Source organism: Phoca vitulina, unplaced genomic scaffold (genome assembly GCF_004348235.1).
Source record: "Phoca vitulina isolate PV1807 unplaced genomic scaffold, GSC_HSeal_1.0 scaffold2, whole genome shotgun sequence".
In the NCBI taxonomy this organism is placed as follows: Eukaryota; Metazoa; Chordata; class Mammalia; order Carnivora; family Phocidae; genus Phoca; species Phoca vitulina.
Window position 1 is genome coordinate 68,237,561 of NW_022589705.1, and position 19,164 is coordinate 68,256,724.

The window sequence follows — 19,164 nt, forward strand, 5'->3', positions numbered from 1 at the left end:
CTTGAATCAAACAGGACTGTTTGATCTGTATAACCGTGGGCCTGTTGCTTAATCTTTGGGTTCCTGCTTTCTAAAACAGATACTGTTGGTGCCTGGGTGGCTCAGTCGGTTAAGCATCTGTCTCTGGCTCAGGTCGTGATCCCAGGGTCCTGGGATCGAGCCCCATGTCAGGCTCCCTGCTCTGTTGGGAGTCCACTTCTCCCTCTCCTTCTACCCTTAGCCCCGGCTTGTGCTTGTTCTCTCGCTCTCGCTCTCGTGCTCTAATAAATAAATAAAATCTTTTAAAAAAATAAAACAGAGATACTATATACCTCATAGATGGTTATGTGAAAATTAAATCAGATAATGGATATGCTTGGCAGAATAAACGCTCACTAAGCAGTATTTATCATCTTTGTATCTACAACACCAATACTCTCAATGCCTGTGGACTGACAGATAACGTGAGAAGGTAAGGACACAGCAGACCCTCCTTCCAGACAGCTAGCATGGAGAAAGGGAGGTGCGCTCAGCTGCTACTCACACCCAGTGAACCTGGACAGGGCTGGCATGGTGGGCTAATAAAGAAAATATAGATTGCTCATCCTTCTGGGAAATACCAGGGATGTCTCCCCCTTCCATATTTTGCTGAGTGGATTCCCACCATCCGTATCAGCATTCAAGCCAGAAATCCAAGCATTATCTGAGTCTGTCCTCTCACTCAACCCCCGCCATCTTATTAGTTAACAAGATGCACTCCATTGTAGCTTCAAAACGCCATACTTCATCAAATCCAAGATACCAACCGTTATAAGACACGTAAGACACACCATTATGTTATATAGTTCTAAGAAAGGAAAAAATGCTGCCCACTTAAACTGTGATGTGCCACTGACTTTTAGAAGCATCCAAGTTCCAGAGATATTAAAATGTGGGGGAAGAAGAGTACATCTTACAATTGATGAGGTTGTACCTCTCATTCCATCACTGCTACCTTAGCTCAGACCTCATCATCGCTTGCCTAGACTAGGGATGGAAGCTCCTAATCAATCATCTTCCCTCCACTCGTCCTCTGATGCCAAAAAAGGTTTATACAAGGCCAATATTACCAACTCCCACCCCAAATCTTTCAATTAAGTCTTCTCCCATAGCCCCTGGCCCACATTCTTCACTTTAAATTGGCTGCAATTCCCCAGATGTTATATTGCTTCTAGTCTGGAATCGCTTTTCCTCCCATTCTTCATCTGCTTACCTCCTAGCTATTAGAAGTAAGAGTTCTTTAGCCAGGGCATACCTCACTCCAGCCCTCCTGCCTGCCGGGACTGGTTTGGTTAATACAGCTTGTTAAATGGATATCCCTTTCTTCACTCACAAATAAATTCCATCCAAAAATGAACCCTACTCCAGGGGCACCTGGGTGGCTCAGTCGTTAAGCGTCTGCCTTCGGCTCAGGTCACAATCCCGGGGTCCTGGGATCGAGCCCCGCATCGGGCTCCCTGCTCTGTGGGAAGCCTGCTTCTCCCTCTCCCATTCCCCCTGCTTGTGTTCCCTCTCTCGCTGTGTCTCTGTCAAATAAACAAATAAAATCTTAAAAAAAAACAACAACAACAACAACAACAAAAAAAAAAACAAAAATGAACCCTACTCCAAACTCCAAAGACAATTTTCCTATAGAGGACAGTTGGAGTCTCCAAACAAGCTCTAACTCTTGTTTGTTTTTCAACACCTACGTGGGTGTCTGCTCTTCCAAGAAGTCTTCCCAAATTCTCCAGTCTGAGTTAGGTAGCCTTCCATGGTGCTCCATACCCCACGCATACCATTATCATAGCCTTTTTTATACCACATTGTAATTGTTGACTTGGTTTCTCCCCCACTAGACTGACAGCTCCCTGGACACAGGTGCCTTTTTACTCAGCTGTGTTATTCTCCAGAACCTGGAACCTAAAAGGCACTTAATGCTTATAAAATGGTTGAATGGGTAGATGGATGGATGAATGGAAAATGGTTACTGTCTATAACCAATGGGTCCTAGTTCCCCACTCTGAGATGCTACCTCCAAAATCACCTCATTGCCACAGACTTTCCCAAGTTTCGTAATTGGCTGAGGCCGCAAAGAGCAACGGCACCACCTGGTGGGCAGTGCGGGAAGCGCACCTTATTGAACAGCAGTAACTTTTTTTTGAACTGTTCTTTTTTTTTTGCTCCCGTGGTTAGGAAATGCCAAGTGAGGGGGATTTGTATTTTAAAAAGATCAAGCTGGGGTGCCGGGTGGCTCAGTTGGTTGGGGGACTGCCTTCAGCTCAGTTTGTGATCCCGGGGGTCCTGGGATCGAGTCCCGCCTGGGGCTCCCTGCTCAGGGCGGAGCCTGCTTCTCCCTCTCCCTCTGCCTGCCACTCCCCCTGCTTGTGCTCTGTCAAGTGAATAAATAAAATCTTAAAAAAAAAAAAAGAAAGAATAAAATAAAAAGCTCCAGCTGATGACTGTATGCAGAATGGAATGGAGAAGGGATCCAGGAGGAAGCGGGGATGCCAGCTGGGGAGGTTATTTCGTCAGAGCTGAGAGTCGAGTCCCGATCTGTGACTTGAACACTACCATGCTTACCGGCGTGGTAATACTGCCTCTTTTACCCAGGACCTTCTTTTCTCCCTCCCAACTGAGCACTGTGGCAGGGATTCCAAGATCTGCTCCATGATTTCTGCCTTCTGGTATTCGTGCCCTTGTGTAATTCCCTCCTTCGAGTGTGGGCTTGCCTCTGACTTGCTTCTGACAGAATACAGCAAAAGGAGATGTCACTCCGGTGAGGAAGACTACACAAGACTGGAACTTCCGTCCTCCCAGCGGACTCGTCCTTGTTGGCTTTCATCAAGTTGCCACGTCGGGGAGACCAATGTAGCAAGGAACTGAAGTCAGTTTTTGGAGAATAGTCTGTTAGTAACAGAATCAACAACCTCAGTCCAACACCCTTGAGGAACTGAAATTCTGCCAACAACTTAAGTGAGCTTGGAAACAGATCCTTCTCCAGCCTTCAGATGAGAACGCAGCCCTGGCAAATCATTGGATTGGGGCCTGTGAAAACTTTGAAGCAGAGGGCCCAGGGAAGTGTGCCTCAACTCCTGACCCAGAGAAACTATGAAATCACAAACGTGCATTGTTTTAAACCACCACATTTCCGGTCATGCATGCAGCAACAGATGACTAATAAGCACCTGCTCAAAATGTGTCACAAGCATGCAGGTCAGAAGCTTGTGAAAACCTTGGAAACTTTGTGGTCAGAATGAACTACTGTACCACTAATGTGTCTGTGGGTGTGCGTATGTGTATCCCCAAGGCCAGCCCCGCCAGAGGCTTTTGCACCTGACTCCACAGAGCATCCCCCTGTGAAATGAGTGACCAAGTATCCCCTGGGTGACCCCGTCAGATTCTAGCCCCGTCCTGTGCTGGAACCCCACTACCTGCTAACTAGCCTCAACCCAATCTTTTTTTTTTTTTTTAAGTTTCAAGTTTCTATTTAACTTCTAGTTAACATATAGTGCAATATTGGTTTCAGGAGTAGAATTTAGTGATTTATCACTTATGTGCAACACAGTGCTCATCACAACAGGTGCGCTCCTTAATCCCCATCCCCCATCTAGCCCATCCCCCCCCACCTCCCTCCAGCAACCCACAGTTTGTTCTCTACAGTTAAGAGTCTCTCTTATGGTTTGCCTCTTTTCTCCCCTCTATGTTCAACCTCAACCCAATCTCAAACACTTGCAGGTACAAAAAGACCAAAAACAGTCCTCCCTGGAATATGCCTCGCCAACCTTTATGTGGGAAAAAGAAACTCTTCTTTCTTTAATTCTCTGCCTTGTGGGAGAACAGATGGAGATAAAGGAGAAGGAAAGTACAGTGGCCAATACTCTGAAAGTCACTGGCTGGGTACCTGTGACCCAGAGAGGATCCCAAGAGACTGACAGGATTCATTACTATCCTAACTAAAAGTAATAACAACAGCATTTATATTCACACAGGGTCTCTTTTCTCTCTCTCTTTTTAAAGATTTTATTTATTTGAGAGAGAGAGAGGAGAGGTGAGAGGGTGAGAGAGAGTGTATGCGCGTGAGTGTGCATGAGTGGGGGGAGGGGCAGTGGGAGAAGCAGGCTCTCCGCTGAGCAGGGAGCCCAACATGGGGCTCCACCCCAGGACCCCAGGATCATGACCTAAGCCAAAGACAGACACTTAACTGTTTAACCAACTGAGCCACCCAGGCACCTCACACAGGGTCTTTATTCAAGAAGTTCATGATTCACCCACAATACCTCAATTCTCATGCCACCTCCCATCAAGGCAGAGAATGAGGGCAACAAAGAGGTGACAGGTCCTTGCTGTGAGAGCTATTTATGAGTGTCCACTCTCAGTCAGTCCCTGGAAGGTGGGTTCAGTGCTTGGAAGCAGGGCCGCAGGCTGGCTTAGCAACTTGTTCACTATGTGGATTTGGGTATCGTGCTTCTCAATGTCCTCATATGGAGTCCAGGACAAGTCATGCTGTAGCTTGTAGGCACCAAGGAAGTCATGTGGACAACCTGTCCCCCATTCCTAGAGAAGGCAAAGAAGTCAATTCTCATCAGGGTAGGAGGTAAAAACATTGGGTTCATTTCCTTGCCACGAATTTCTTCCCTTTCCTTTTTTTTTTTAATTTTTATTGTTATGTTAATCACCATACATTACATCATTAGTTTTTGATGTAGTTTGTGTATAACACCCAGTGCTCCATGCAGAACATGCCCTCTTTAATACCCATCACCAGGCTAACCCATCCTCCCACCCCCCTCCCCTCTAGAACCCTCAGTTTGTTTTTCAGAGTCCATCATTTCTCATGGCTTGTCTCCCCCTCCGATTCCCCCCCCTTCATTCTTACCCTCCTGCTTTTTTTTTTTTTTTAACATATATTGTATTATTTGTTTCAGAGGTACAGATCTGTGATTCAACAGTCTTGCACGATTCACAGCACTCACCATAGCACATACCCTCCCCAACGTCTATCTCCCAGCCACCCCATCCCTCCCACCCCACCACTCGAGCAACCCTCAGTTTGTTTCCTGATATTAAGAATTCCTCATATCAGTGAGGTCATATGATACATGTCTTTCTCTGATTGACTTATTTCGCTCAGCATAACGAATTTTCCCAACACCATTTGTTCCATCCACATCGTTGTAAATGGCAAGATCTCATTCCTTTTGATGGCTGCATAATATTCCATTGTATATATATACCACATCTTCTTTATCCATTCATGTGTCGATGGACATCTTGGCTCTTTCCACAGTTTGGCTATTGTGGACATTGCTGCTATAAACATTGGGGTGCACGTACCCCTTCGGATCCCTACATTTGTATCTTTGGGGAAAATACCCAATAGTGTGATTCCTGGGTTGTACGGTAGCTCTATTTTCAACTTTTTGAGGAACCTCCATACTGTTTTCCAGAGTGGCTGCACCAGCTTGCATTCCCACCAACAGTGTAGGAGGGTTCCCCTTTCTCCACAACCCCATCAACATCTGTCATTTCCTGACTTGTTAATTTTAGCCCATTCTGACTGGTGTGAGGAGATATCTCATTGAGGTTTTGATTTGGATTTCCCTGATGCAGAGGGATGTTGAGCACTTTTTCATGTGTCTGTTGGCCATTTGGATGTCTTCTTTGGAAATTGGAAAAATGTCTGTTCATGTCTTCTGCCCATTTCTTGATTGGATCATTTGTTCTTTGGGTGTTGAGTTTAAGAAGTTCTATATAGATTTTGGATACTAGCCCTTCATCTGATATGTCAATTGCAAATATCTTCTCCCATTCTGTTGGTTGTCTTTTGGTTTTGTTGACTGTTTCCTTTGCTCTGCAAAAGCTTTTTATCTTAATGAAGTCCCAATAGTTCATTTTTGCCCTTGCTTCCCTTGCCTTTGGCGATGTTTCTAGGAAGAAGTTGCTGCGGCTGAGGTCGAAGAGGTTGCTGCCTGTGTTCTCCTTTAGGATTTTGATGGACTCCTGTCTCACATTTAGGTCTTTCAACCATTTTGAGTCTATTTTTGTGTGTGGTGTAAGGAAATGGTCCAGTTTCATTCTTCTGCATGTGACTGTCCAATTTTCCCAACACCATTTGTTGAAGAAGCTGTCTTTTTTCCATTGGACATTCTTTCCTGCTTTGTCAAAGATTAGTTGACCATAGAGTTGAGGGTCCATTTCTGGGCTCTCTATTCTGTTCCATTGATCTATGTGTCTGTTTTTGTGCCAGTACCATACTGTCTTGATGATGACAGCTTTGTAATAGAGCTGGAAGTCCAGAATTGTGATGCCGCCAGCTTTGCCTTTCTTTTTCAACATTCCTCTGGCTATTCGGGGTCTTTTCTGGTTCCATACAAATTTTAGGATTATTTGTTCCATTTCTTTGAAAAAAGTTGATGGTATTTTGATGGGGATTGCACTGAATGTGTAGATTGCTCTAGGTAGCATTGACATCTTCACAATATTTGTTCTTCCAATCCATGAGCATGGACCGTTTTTCCATTTCTTTGTGTCTTCCTCAATTTCTTTCATGAGTATTTTATAGTTTTCTGAGTACAGATCCTTTGCCTCTTTGGTTAGATTTATTCCTAGGTATCTTATGGTTTTGGGTGCAATTGTAAATGGGATCAACTCCTTAATTTCTCTTTCTTCTGTCTTGTTGTTGGTGTATAGAAATGCCACTGATTTCTGTGCATTGATTTTATATCCTGCCACTTTACTGAATTCCTGTATGAGTTCTAGCAGTTTAGGGGTGGAGTCTTTTGGGTTTTCCACATAAAGTATCATATCATCTGCAAAGAGTGAGAGTTTGACTTCTTTGCCGATTTGGATGCCTTTTATTTCTTTTTGTTGTCTGATTGCTGTGGCTAGGACTTCTAATACTATGTTGAATAGCAGTGGTGATAGTGGACATCCCTGCTGCATTCCTGACCTCAGGGGGAAAGCTCTCAGTTTTTCCCCATTGAGAATGATATTCGCTGTGGGTTTTTCATAGATGGCTTTTATGATATTGAGGTATGTACCCTCTATCCCTATACTCTGAAGAGTTTTGATCAAGAAAGGATGCTGTACTTTGTCCAATGCCTTTTCTGCATCTATTGAGAGGATCATATGATTCTTGTTCTTTCTTTTGTTAATGTACTGTATCATATGGATTGATTTGCGGATGTTGAACCAACCTTGCAGCCCAGGAATAAATCCCACTTGGTCGTGGTGAATAATCCTTTTAATATACTGTTGGATCCTATTGGCTAGTATTTTGGTGAGAATTTTTGCATCCATGTTCATCAAGGATATTGGTCTGTAATTCTCCTTTTTGATGGGGTCTTTGTCTGGTTTTGGGGTCAAGGTTATGGTGGCCTCATAAAACGAGTTTGGAAGTTTTCCTTCCATTTCTATTTTTTGGAACAGTTTCAGAAGAATAGGTATTAATTCTTCTCAAAATGTTTGGTAGAATTCCCCTGGGAAGCCATCTGGCCCTGGGCTTTTGTTTGTTGGGAGATTTTTGATGACTGCTTCAATTTCCTTAGTGGTTATAGGTCTGTTCAGGTTTTCTATTTCTTCCTGGTTCAGTTTTGGTAGTTGATACATCTCTAGGAATGCATCCATTTCTTCCAGGTTATCTAATTTGCTGGCATATAGTTGCTCATAATATGTTCTTATAATTGTTTCTATTTCTTTGGTGTTAGTTGCGATCGCTCCTCTTTCAGTCATGATTTTGTTGATCTGTGTCATTTCTTTTCTTTTTGATAAGTCTGGCCAGGGGTTTATCAATCTTGTTAATTCTTTCAAAGAACCAGCTCCTCGTTTCATTGATTTGTTCTACTGTTCTTTTGGTTTCTATTTCATTGATTTCTGCTCTGATCTTTATTATTTCTCTTCTCCTGCTGGGTTAGGCTTTATTTGCTGTTCTTTCTCCAGCTCCTTTAGGTTTAGGGTTAGGTTGTGTATTTGAGACCTTTCTTGTTTCTTGAGAAAGGCTTGCATTGCTATATACTTTCCACTTAGGACTGCCTTTGCTGTATCCCAAAGATTTTGAATAGTTGTGTTTTCATTTTCATTTGTTTCCATGAATTTTTAAATTCTTCTTTAATTTCCTGGTTGACCCATTCATTCTTCAGTAGGATGCTCTTTAGCCTCCATGTATTTGAGTTCTTTCCGACCTTCCTCTTGTGATTGAGTTCTAGTTTCAAAGCATTGTGGTCTGAAAATATGCAGGGAATGATCCCAATCTTTTGGTACCGGTTGAGACCTGATTTGTGACCTAGGATGTGATCTATTCTGGAGAATGTTCCATGGGCATTAGAGAAGAATGTGTATTCTGTTGCTTTGGGATGGAATGTTCTGAATATATCTGTGAAGTCCACTTGGTCCAGTGTGTCATTTAAAGTCTTTATTTCCTTGTTGATCTTTTGCTTAAATGGTCTGTCCATCTCAGTGATGGGGGTGTTAAAGTCCCCCACTATTATTGTATTGTTGTCGATGTGTTTCTTTGCTTTTGTTATTAACTGGCTTATATAATTGGCTGCTCCCATGTTAGGGACATAGATATTTACAGTTGTTAGATCTTCTTGTTGGATAGACCCTTTAAGTAGGATATAGTGTCCCTCCTCATCTCTTATTACAGTCTTTGGTTTAAAATCTAATTTGTCTGATATAAGGATTGCCACCCCAGCTTTCTTTTGGTGTCCATTAGCATGGTAAATGGTTTTCCACCCCCTCACTTTCAATGTGGGGGTGTCTTTGGGTCTCAAATGAGTCTCTTGCAGACAGCATATCGATGGGTTTTGTTTTTTAATCCAATCTGATACCCTGTGTCTTTTGATTGGGGCATTTAGCCCATTTACATTCAGGGTAACTATTGAAATATATGAATTTAGTGCCATTGTATTGCCTGTAAGGTGACTGTTACTGTATATTGTCTGTGTTCCTTTCTGGTCTATGTTGCGTTTAGGCTCTCTCTCTGCTTAGAGGACCCCTTTTAATATTTCTCATAGGGCTGGTTTTGTGTTTGCAAATTCCTTTAGTTTTTGTTTGTCCTGGAAGCTTTTTATCTCTCCTTCTATTTTCAATGACAGCCTAGCTGGATATAGTATTCTTGGCTGCATATTTTTCTCATTTAGTGCTCTGAATATATCATGCCAGTCCTTTCTGGCCTGCCAGGTCTCTGTGGATAGGTCTGTTGCCAATCTAATGTTTCTACCATTGTAGGTTGCATATCTCTTCTCCCGAGCTGCTTTCAGGATTTTCTCTTTGTCTCTGAGACTCATAAGTTTTACTATTAGATGTCGGGGTGTTGACCTATTTTTATTGATTTTGAGAGGGGTTCTCTGTGCCTCCTGGATTTTGATGCCTGTTTCCTTCCCCAAATTAGGGAAGTTCTCTGCTATAATTTGCTCCAATATACCTTCTGCCCCTCTCTCTCTTTCTTCTTCTTCTGGGATCCCAATTATTCTAATGTTGTTTTGTCTTATGGTATCGCTTATCTCTCAAATTCTGCCCTCGTGATCCAGTAGTTGTTTATCTTTTTCTCAGCTTCTTTATTTTCCATTATTTGGTCTTCTATATCACTAATTCTCTCTTCTGCCTCATTTATCCTAGCAGTTAGCGCCCCCATTTTTGATTGCACCTCATTAATCGCTTTTTTGATTTCGACTTGGTTAGATTTTAGTTCTTTTATTTCTCCAGAAAGCGTTTCTCTAATAACTTCCATGCTTTTTTCAAGCCCAGCTAGTATCTTTAAAATCATCATTCTGAACTCTACTTCCGACATCGTATTAATGTCCGTATTGAGTAGGTCCATGGCAGTCGGTACTGCCTCTTGTTCTTTTTGTTGAGGTGATTTTTTCCATCTTGTCATTTTGGCCAGAGGAGACTAGATGGATGAGAGAACAAAATGCTAACAGGGTAACAACGTCCCCAGAAAATATACTCTAAGCAAATCAGAAAAGACCTGAAACCGGGGGAAAAGAAAGGGAAAGAAAGAAAAAAGAAAAAGAAAAAAAGAAAAAGATAAAAACAAACAAAAACAGAACAAAACAAAAAAAAACGGAATATGATCAAATATGATCAGGCTGGTGCATAGATCAGTGCCACACACTAGATTTTGGGTGTATTTTGGTCTGTTAAAGAAAGTGCCCCCCAAAATTTTAAAGAGAGAAAAACTTATATATGTACAAAAATAAGGGTTAATACAATGAAGGGATGGAATATGACTGTAAGGATGAAAATTATAAAAAATTTTATAAAAGGAATTGATAAGAAGTTGTTTGAAAAAAGAAAGAGGATTTAAAAAAAAAAGAAAAAAAAAGGGAGAGAATATGATCAGGCAGGAGACTAGAACAAAGCCATACACTAGAGATTTAGGGTATATTTTGATCTGTTAAAAGAAACTGTATCTCGAAATTTTGAAGAGAGAACAACTTATATATATATGCCAAAAATAAGGGTAACTACTATGAAGGGATAGAATATGACTCTAAAAGTGAAAAATAAAAATGTTTTGTAAAAAAGGGATTGATAAGATCTTGGTTGAAAAGGGAAAAAGAAAAATTTTTTTTAAAAAGTTAAAAAAAAATTAACTTTGAAAGACTAAAGAATCATGGTAAAAAGCCATGGATTCTATGTGCATTATTCCCCTAGCGCTGGAGTTCTGCCGTTCTCATTGATCGGTAAACTTGGTCTTGGCTGGCTGTTCTTGCTGATCTTCTGGGGGAGGGGCCTGTTGCCGCAGTTCCCAAATGTCTTTGCCGGAGGCAGAATTGCCCCGCCCTTGCCCGGTCCGGGCTAAGTAATCTGCTCAGGTTTACTCTCAGGAGCTTTTGTTCCCTGCAAGCTTTCCGTACAGCTTTGGAGGCCGAGAGTGAAAATGGCAGCCTCCCAATCTCCAACCCGGAGGAGCCGAGAACTCGGGGCCCCACTCCTCAGTGAGCCCCCAGAGAAAAGCAGCCAGTCACTCCCATCTCCCCGGTCTCCAGCCACACTCCGTGCTCACCTGGCCTGTGACCAAGCGTTTCTATCTCTGGCACCCGACCCCGTGTGGAGTCTCCAAACCCAGCAGATCCCTGTGGTGCGCTCCCTTGCCTCTCCTCCCGGGGGAGGAAGGGGTCTCCCCGGATCTGCCACTTGTTGGGTCCCTGCTGGAGAGGCAGTGGCCCGACTGTGCTGCGGATCACGGTTTATGGCAACCCCGAGCTGAGAGCCCGCGCCTCATATCCGTCTCTGCAGCCAGCTTCCCTGCTCCGATACCTGGGAGCTCTGCCGCACTCAGGCACCCCCGGTCTTTCTGTGACCCTGAGGGTCCTGAGACCACACTGTCCCGCAAGGGTTCTACCCCCAGCTTAGCCACTGGAGTGACGTCCCTCAGCGGAGCAGACTTCTAAAAGTTCCGATTTTGTGCTCCGGGGCTCTATCACTTGCCAGAAGCAGCCGACGGAGGCCCCCTCCCCCGCCGTCTGTCTTCCCAAATATCACCTCAGATTCACTTCTCCACACGTCCTACCTTCCAGAAAGCGGTCGCTTTTCTGTCCAGAGAGTTGTTGCTATTCTTTTCTTTGATTCTTTTTTCCTGTTAAGTTTGTAGGTGTTCAGAATGGTTTGATCCCTATCCAGCTGAATTCCTGAGACCAGACGAAATCCAGGTCTCCTACTCCTCCGCTATCTTGCTCCGCGCCCCCATGCCACGAATTTCTTTTTTGGTTTTTCACATCAGACCAGTGAGAATCATCCTCATTGCATCACACATCAGATACCTCTCTTAACAAAGATAATGACTGTGAAATAATTTAAGTGTATTTTTCATGTATATTTTTTAAGAGTCATGCCTGGGCTCACACCTCCAATTTTCTAGAAAACATTTACCAACCCTATGCCTACATTTTCTCAAAGACCAGAGTAGATTTTTGTGCAAAAATAAATGCTTTTTTTAACTCTTGAAAAATTCATTTTATTTCTGCTTATTAGAAAATTAATGATCATTACTGGTTGGCCTGGATATATTTTGTTTCAAAAGTATATGTCATGCAGTTATAAACATTATTTCATCTATTTGGCAGGAAAACATGAGATTTTTATATAACTTTCAATATCACAATCGAAAAATTTTGAAATTATTTTATAAATACGTAGACCCATATGGCATGTGATCCTTTTGGATATTTTTCTATATATTCTAATCACAGGTAGCAAGATGAAGCTTTTTTTTTTTTTTTACAAACAGAAACATCACCAGTTAGCAAGATGAAGCTATTATTTTTTTTACAAACAGAAACACTGCCTGATGTTTTCCAAAGTTGAGAATATATATATTGTCAAGTAAAAATGTACTTTATTTTGTCTAAATTTAAAAGAATCTTATTATCGGTTGTTCCAAAATCTTTACTATTAAAAAAAAAAAAAACACAAATAGAGGTTTTTTTTTTTTTTTTCACAGACAGGAAGAAAAGAAACATACTATGCCCTCAATTTGATGTATCATGTTCATTTGAAAAAAATAATAGCTGGATTCTTCAGTAAAAAAATTAAATAGTATTCAAACCCAACTTATTTTATCAATTGTCTTAAATACTGTCTTACTATCTAGCAGAACATTTTTGAAATATAAAATATCACTGGGGACTTGTTGATGTTTCAACAGTGACAAATTCCTCATAATGGTATATTAATATTGTGATAACCAAAGCTAATCGTAGCCATTTCTTTTTCTTTTTCTTTTTTTTTTTTAAAGATTTTATTTATTTATTTGACAGAGAGAGACACAGCGAGAGAGGGAACACAAGCAGGGGGAGTGGGAGAGGGAGAAGCAGGCTTCCTGCCGAGCAGGGATCATGACCTGAGCTGAAGGCAGATGCTTAACGACTGAGCCACCCCGGTGCCCCTAATCGTAGCCATTTCTACCAGTAAAAAATAAATGTTCTTACCTTTGGAGAAATAATAGAAAAATACTGCTGACCACTCCCCCGTTTATAAAGGTAGTAAATGTTGCCAGGTTTTTTTACTATATTACAAGCTATGTGGTGCAAGTCAGCGTCTCTGTGAGCATCTTCCAATACCTAAGAACCACAGAGATGTAACAAGTTAAGTATCGGATGTAACAGGCACTCACACTCAGTGATTAATCCAGTCAAAATCTGGAAATTACTCAATGCTTTGGAATTGCTCCCCCATAGCAATCAGTCACTACTAGGATCCAGATGATTCTGAAGAGACAAAAGACTGCTACTAAGCTGTAAAAATGCCTTTAAAAGAATTATATTTCAAAACGTCGAACACTACTGGCTGTGAATGGCTTTTAAATTTCTTTCCTATTTTTCTGTAGTAAGTACATTTCTTTTATAAATGAGAACCTATTTTCCCCCTCAAAATGCTTTACCTCACTGAAACTGTCTCCCAGTGAAAAGCTTATCTTATACGTAACCTCTTAGCCTATTTTCTTTCACTCAACACTTCAATATTTCTAGAAGGTACTGAAGACAAGTAAGTTAAATGATTATAAGCAAGATCAGTCAATCCTGCGAATTAAATGAAGAAAATGAATGCTTGCGTAAAAGCTGTTACTTACCTTCCTGGCTTGTTCTTGTAAATGTTGGATTTGCTCAGCTATGACCATCAGTTTGTTGGTGGCATTTGCTCGGATGAATTCATCAGCCTAAAGGTGAGACAAAACCAAAGGGTGGGTGAAAAAAGGATAAGACTTCCACAATGTTATTTAGAGCCCAGCGTGAAGAGTTATCTCGATATCTTCGCTTATGCCTAAAATATTCTTCCTGTCCTTCCTCACCACTCCCCCATGAGCTCCCATTCCTCTCCCTCTTCTCCCACCCAGCCCAAACAGCACTGCTTATGAGAAGCCTCCCCTGACATGGCCCCACACCACAGAACTAGGTCCTCCTTCTTTTCTATGTCCCATAGCTTTCTACCCTTTTCACTCTATATTCTAGTCACACTGAATTTCTTCAGTCCTCCAACATGCCCTACTCTCACGTGCTACCAATATACTGAATACATCCTCTTCTTGATATAACATGTTCTCCCCCTTACTCTTTGCCTGAGTAAACCCACTCATTCCTTAGGCCTCCATTTATTTTCTCATGTTTAAATATTTCTGAAATCAGGAGTGGGTCTTACAATAAAAATCCAAAGACACTTGTGATATGGCTCTTATCACCCGTTATGTAGGAATCTAGCTATATACAGAAACTACCTATTAATCTGACCATTACCTTGGCTGAATTATTTACTTCAAACCTAGTTATATTTTAACTTATATTTGTATTCCTAATTGTTACTTCAAATGTATTTTTAAAGACAGCACTAGGATGTAGACCTGAAACAAAGTTATAATGTACACAGAAGACTGCCTGTCATGTGCTAGGAAATGCAACTGAAGGCAATGGGAATTGCTTAAAATAAATAATTTTCACAGCCAGAGAGAATGGTGGTGTGACCAATTCAGGCACTGGGAAGGATTATCACTCAGGCATCAGAAATCTGTCAAAGACTTCCAGTTTACTTTCAAGAAAAGCTGATTAATGTCCGGTGGTATACAATTAAGTTAAGGAGAAGAAATTAGGAGGTTAAACTCGAACTAAGAAATATCCAGAGAATTTGCTAGTTAGTTAAGGGCGCTCAAGGTAAAAGTCAGGTATAAGGCAGTATCATGTAAAAACATAAATAACTGAGTAAACAGGGTCAATCATTTATCTGTTCCACAAATATAGACTGGGCAACCACTGTGTGTCAGATACCATGCCAGGCCCTGGGTGCACTGGCAAATCAGAGAAAGAGGTCCCTACTTCTGTCAAGATTACAGCCTAATACACTGGCCTTATGAATATGAATCAAGTAACATATGCAATTTTTAATTTTCTAGCAGTTGTGTTAAAAGTAAAAATAAGTAGGAGTGTCTGGGTGGCTCAGTTGTTAAGTATCTGCCTTCGGCCCAGGTCATGATCCCAGGGTCCTGGGATCAAGCCCCGCATCGGGCTCCCTGCTCCGCAGGAAGCCTGCTTCTCCCTCTCCCACTCCCCCTGCTTGTGTTCCTGCTCTGGCTATCTCTCTCTCTGTCAAATAAATAAGTAAAATCTTTAAAAAATAATAAATAAATAAAAATAAGTAAAATGAATTCTAATAATCTATTTTATTTAACCCAATATATCAAAAAACATCATTCCAACATGTAATCAGTATAAAACAATTTTAATGAGATATTTTATATTTCATATTGTTATTTTTTATACTCCCATACTATCAATTGGGATGCCAAATTTTGATTAGAAATCCTCAATCTGTATTTGGACTTCATAAAATTTACATTTGAAAGAGTCAGTTCACATACTCAGCTTGTTCCAAATATACTTAAAAGTGTCCAATAACTGACTCAATTATCAGGTTTTAAAATGTAAATTAGTTAAAATTACATAAGATTTAAAATTCAGTATCTCAGCTGCACTACTAACCATACATTCCAAGTGCTCAACAACCCTACGTGACTAGAGGCTACCATAACGAACAGCACAGCTCTGGTGAGTAATACAGACACCAACAAGAAAGACAATTAGAGCTAGTGTTATACGGACTCAGAATAATGATGCGCTATTATGAAGGAAATAACAGTAATTATGTGGTAGAAGGAGATCAAAGGTAACAAGTGAGTGAAGTAACTGGTTTAATAACGGAGTGCAGAGGACTGCAGGGATTGGAATATATGTGTAGCTTAGAGGCAAATTCAATTTAATAATAGTGTCACTTATTTTTATTTTTTTTTAGAAGTTTGGACTTGATCTTTATTCTTTTTAAAAGATTTTATTTATTTGAGAGAGAGAATGAAATAGAGAGAGTGAGCATGAGAGGGGGGAGGGTCAGAGGGAGAAGCAGACTCCCTGCTGAGCAGGGAGCCCGATGCGGGACTCGATCCCGGGACTCCAGGATCATGACCAGAGCCAAAGGCAGTCGCTTAACCAGCTGAGCCACCCAGGCGCCCCAATACTGTCACGTAGATGGGGTGGGGTAGAGCGTTCTACAGACAAGGCCTCACCAAGGATGTGACATGTGACTTGGGTCTGAACAAAAGGAAAGGGCCAGCCAGGTACAAAACTGAAGATGTGTCTGAAGAGTAGTTAGTGAGGAGAATGTAAAAAAGGGGGGCAGGGATCAGATCACACAAGGCCTTATGGCCCATGGGTGAAAGTGCTCCTTTTTGTTCCAAGGACAATGAGACACCTTATGGCCAAGGAGAGAGTAGCTGGTTTCTAGAGCTAAGATGGTTCTAGGTTAACAGTGGAGTGGCCTCATTATTAGTCTTTTTCTTAAGGTGGTAGCAGCAAATCTCTTCCTTGTAAACAAAAGGACCAAATTCAAACAGAAATGAGGAGAAAAGTACTTATAATTACTAAACACAAACTCTGGCCCCAATCACCCTGAAGCCCTTCACATATATATATTATCTCATTTAGTTTTATAACACCTTATGAAGTTGGAGATAATAACTTCAGCCTCATTTTAGGAATTATACTCTCAGAGAGGTGAAGCAACCTGTCCAAGGGTTCACAGCTAACAAATGGCAGTTGAAGATTTGAACACAGATCAGTCTGATTCCAAATTTCCTGCCTTAATACCAGACCTCTTGAGTTTTCTGAACACACACTAATACAGAAATGGCATATCAGCAATCAGTCCTGCTAGAAAGTACATTTCAGGACACAGACAGTAAATATGCTTGATTCAATCTGTTTGTCTCTCGTGCTTTTATTTCAGCTGCTCAATATCGATAATATTGGAAAAATGGAGGCAGCACAATAATGCACCCTCTATATTTCACTAGATTATATGCTGAAGGGCAAAAACAGTGTTCCGTCTTTGTTTTGGGCTACTGTAATAAACATGATGGTCACTCAGTAACCCATGAAAATGTTTGCCTAAGCTTTGGGCCTGGTTGCCTCCCCCAGTAAGTGATCCAATCAAGCAGACACATGAAATTCTCCTAATCCATAAAAGTTATACTTTGCTCCCCACCTCTATAGATAAGTCATAAAGTTTGAATCAAAGGCACTTTCCTAAGCATTCGAATATGTCTAAATAAAATAAATAAATAAATAAATAAATAAACCCAGGGGGTGCCTGGGTGGTGCAGTCAGTTAAGCGTCCAACTTAGTTTCAGCTGATCTCAGGGTCATGAGATCGAGCCCTATATTGGGCTCCAGGCTCAGCACGGAGTCTGCTTGAGATTCTCTCTCTCCTTCTCCCTCTGCCCCTCCTGCTTGTGCACATGCGCTCTCTCGCAAGCTCTCTTTCTCTAAAATAAATAAATCCTAAAAAACAAAAAACCCCTGAAGTACAGAGATGTATGTGTGAGGAAATTTGAGCATGTTAATAATTAAATATTTTTAAGCAAAATAAAGACCTTTGAATATAACCAAGGCCAAATGTGATAGTGCATACAAGGATGAAGGGATATCAGAAGCATTAAAGCATCAGGGCCCTATATCTCTACATACTGAAGAGGGTTCCACAACTGAAGTCTTGATAAAAATTAGATGGAATTTGTTTTTTCACAGCTTTGCTCTAGAAGCTCTCCTAGTTGAAATCCTGCATTTTACAGATAAACTGAAGTCAAGGGGCGCCTGAGTGGCTCAGTAGGTTAAGCGTGAGAGGCTTGATTTTGGCTCAGGTCATGATCTCGGGGTCCTGGGATTGAGCCCCACAATGTGCTCAGCGGGGAGTCTGCTTAAGATTCTGTCCCTCTTCCTCTGCTCCTCCCCCTCCGCATGCACTCTCCCTCTCTCTCAAATAATCTTTAAAAAGAAGGTGAAGTCCAGAGAAAAGTAATTTGCCTCAAGTCATATGCAAGTTAATATCAAAGCGGGTGGAGCCTGGGTGACTCAGTTGGTTAAGAGAAAGATTCTTGATCTCAGCTCAGGTCTTGATCTCACAGTGGTGAGTTCAAGCTGCGCTGGGCTCCATGCTCGAAGTGGAGCCTACTTAAAAAAAAAAAAATCAAAAGAGAGATTAACACGCATGTGTCCAAACTTCCAGTGCTTTTTCTGTTATTTCGCATTTCCTCCTTTTTTAACTTTTGGTAATGAATGTCTAAGTACTGGGCTTGGGAATGTTGTGTCCAGTGAATGACAGCACAGGACAAAACTTAAGAGTCCCTGTCCTTCTAGAAGATGTTAAGTTCTAAAAGCATTCAGGTTTCAGATAAAGATTTTACGGGAAGCAGTTTAAAGTAAGTGGACTATGCATCCTTACATAATCTGCGTTAGACTGATCGTGAAACTTCCACGGAAACTTCTCTTCACCTGTAAAATGGGAAGAAGAACTTCTGTACTGCCTACCTCACAGGGCTGTCCTAGGACCCAAATGAAATACTGAATATTGAAAGTGCTGTGCAAAACTTGCCGCCAAAGGAGATTATAGGCACTCATGTTGCCGCTGAAGCAGCCTTTGGTCTCAGAAGATCAGAGTTCGGGTCAAGGACAATCAGTTTTCCCGTGTTGTATGTAAGATGCAGACAAAACAAATGCCACACTACGTGGCTGTGAGGTCCCAGTCCTAAGACGCAGGGCCAAACGTGAACGAAGACGGTTATTTACTTTCCCAGCCGCACCTCCTCACCTTCTGCACCTGCTCTGCGAGCGCCACGAGGTCTAAGGGGTCCCCGGCCCGGTGGGTGTGGTAGGGGCTCACCAGGGCCAGGCCGCCGGGGGTCGAGGTGCGCTCCACCAGGGCTCCTGCGACACAAACCCAGGAACACAGCCCGTGAGCGCCCGCCCTCGGCCTCCCGCGCAGCCCGGGAGACTAGCTGCTCCGTGAGGGCTTCTTTCCCCGGCCGGACTCCCGCCCTGCGTACCTCCCCGACCGGTCGCCGGCTGAATTCTTTGGTTTTCGGGGACCTCCTCCGCCTGCCCCAGCTTTGCAGCGTCCTCCATGACAACCCCTGGAACCTCCCTACCACCCTCGCGTCAGGTGGCGGAAGAGCCTGCGCATAAAGGCCCGTGGGCGGAGCTTCCGTGTTCCGGGGGCATCGGACATCACCGCTGAGGAGCGCTGCCTGAGCCCGGGAGCGGGGCCCCGGCTGTCGCTCAGGGCTCGGCTGAGGGGCGGGGCCCAGGCTTGTGGAAAGCCAAAAAGGTGGTGCAAGCTTCCCGG

General features: G+C 42.2%; 1 protein-coding gene across 1 annotated transcript; it reads right to left on the reverse strand.

Annotated features, from left to right (window-relative positions):
- Positions 1–4,188: 4,188 nt before the first annotated feature.
- CUNH1orf50 (chromosome unknown C1orf50 homolog) lies at positions 4,189–19,044 on the reverse strand. The gene is made up of 5 exons (XM_032417244.1): positions 18,866–19,044; positions 18,631–18,746; positions 13,577–13,663; positions 12,936–13,067; positions 4,189–4,554 (listed from the first exon to the last, which is right to left on the reverse strand). The coding sequence occupies exons 1-5, from the start codon at positions 18,942–18,944 to the stop codon at positions 4,357–4,359; spliced, it is 612 nt and encodes a 203-aa protein (XP_032273135.1). The 5' UTR covers positions 18,945–19,044; the 3' UTR covers positions 4,189–4,356.
- Positions 19,045–19,164: the final 120 nt, after the last annotated feature.

Excerpts from the sequence above, each read along its gene's own strand:
- CUNH1orf50 (XM_032417244.1), bottom strand. The coding sequence starts at position 18,944 with ATGGAGGACGCTGCAAAGCTGGGGCAGGCGGAGGAGGTCCCCGAAAAC. Across the intron at positions 13,664-18,630 it reads TCGCAGAGCAGGTGCAGAAG|GCTGATGAATTCATCCGAGC; the intron begins GTGAGGAGGTGC and ends TCTCACCTTTAG. Across the intron at positions 4,555-12,935 it reads TTTCTATTATTTCTCCAAAG|GAATGGGGGACAGGTTGTCC; the intron begins GTAAGAACATTT and ends TGCCTTCTCTAG.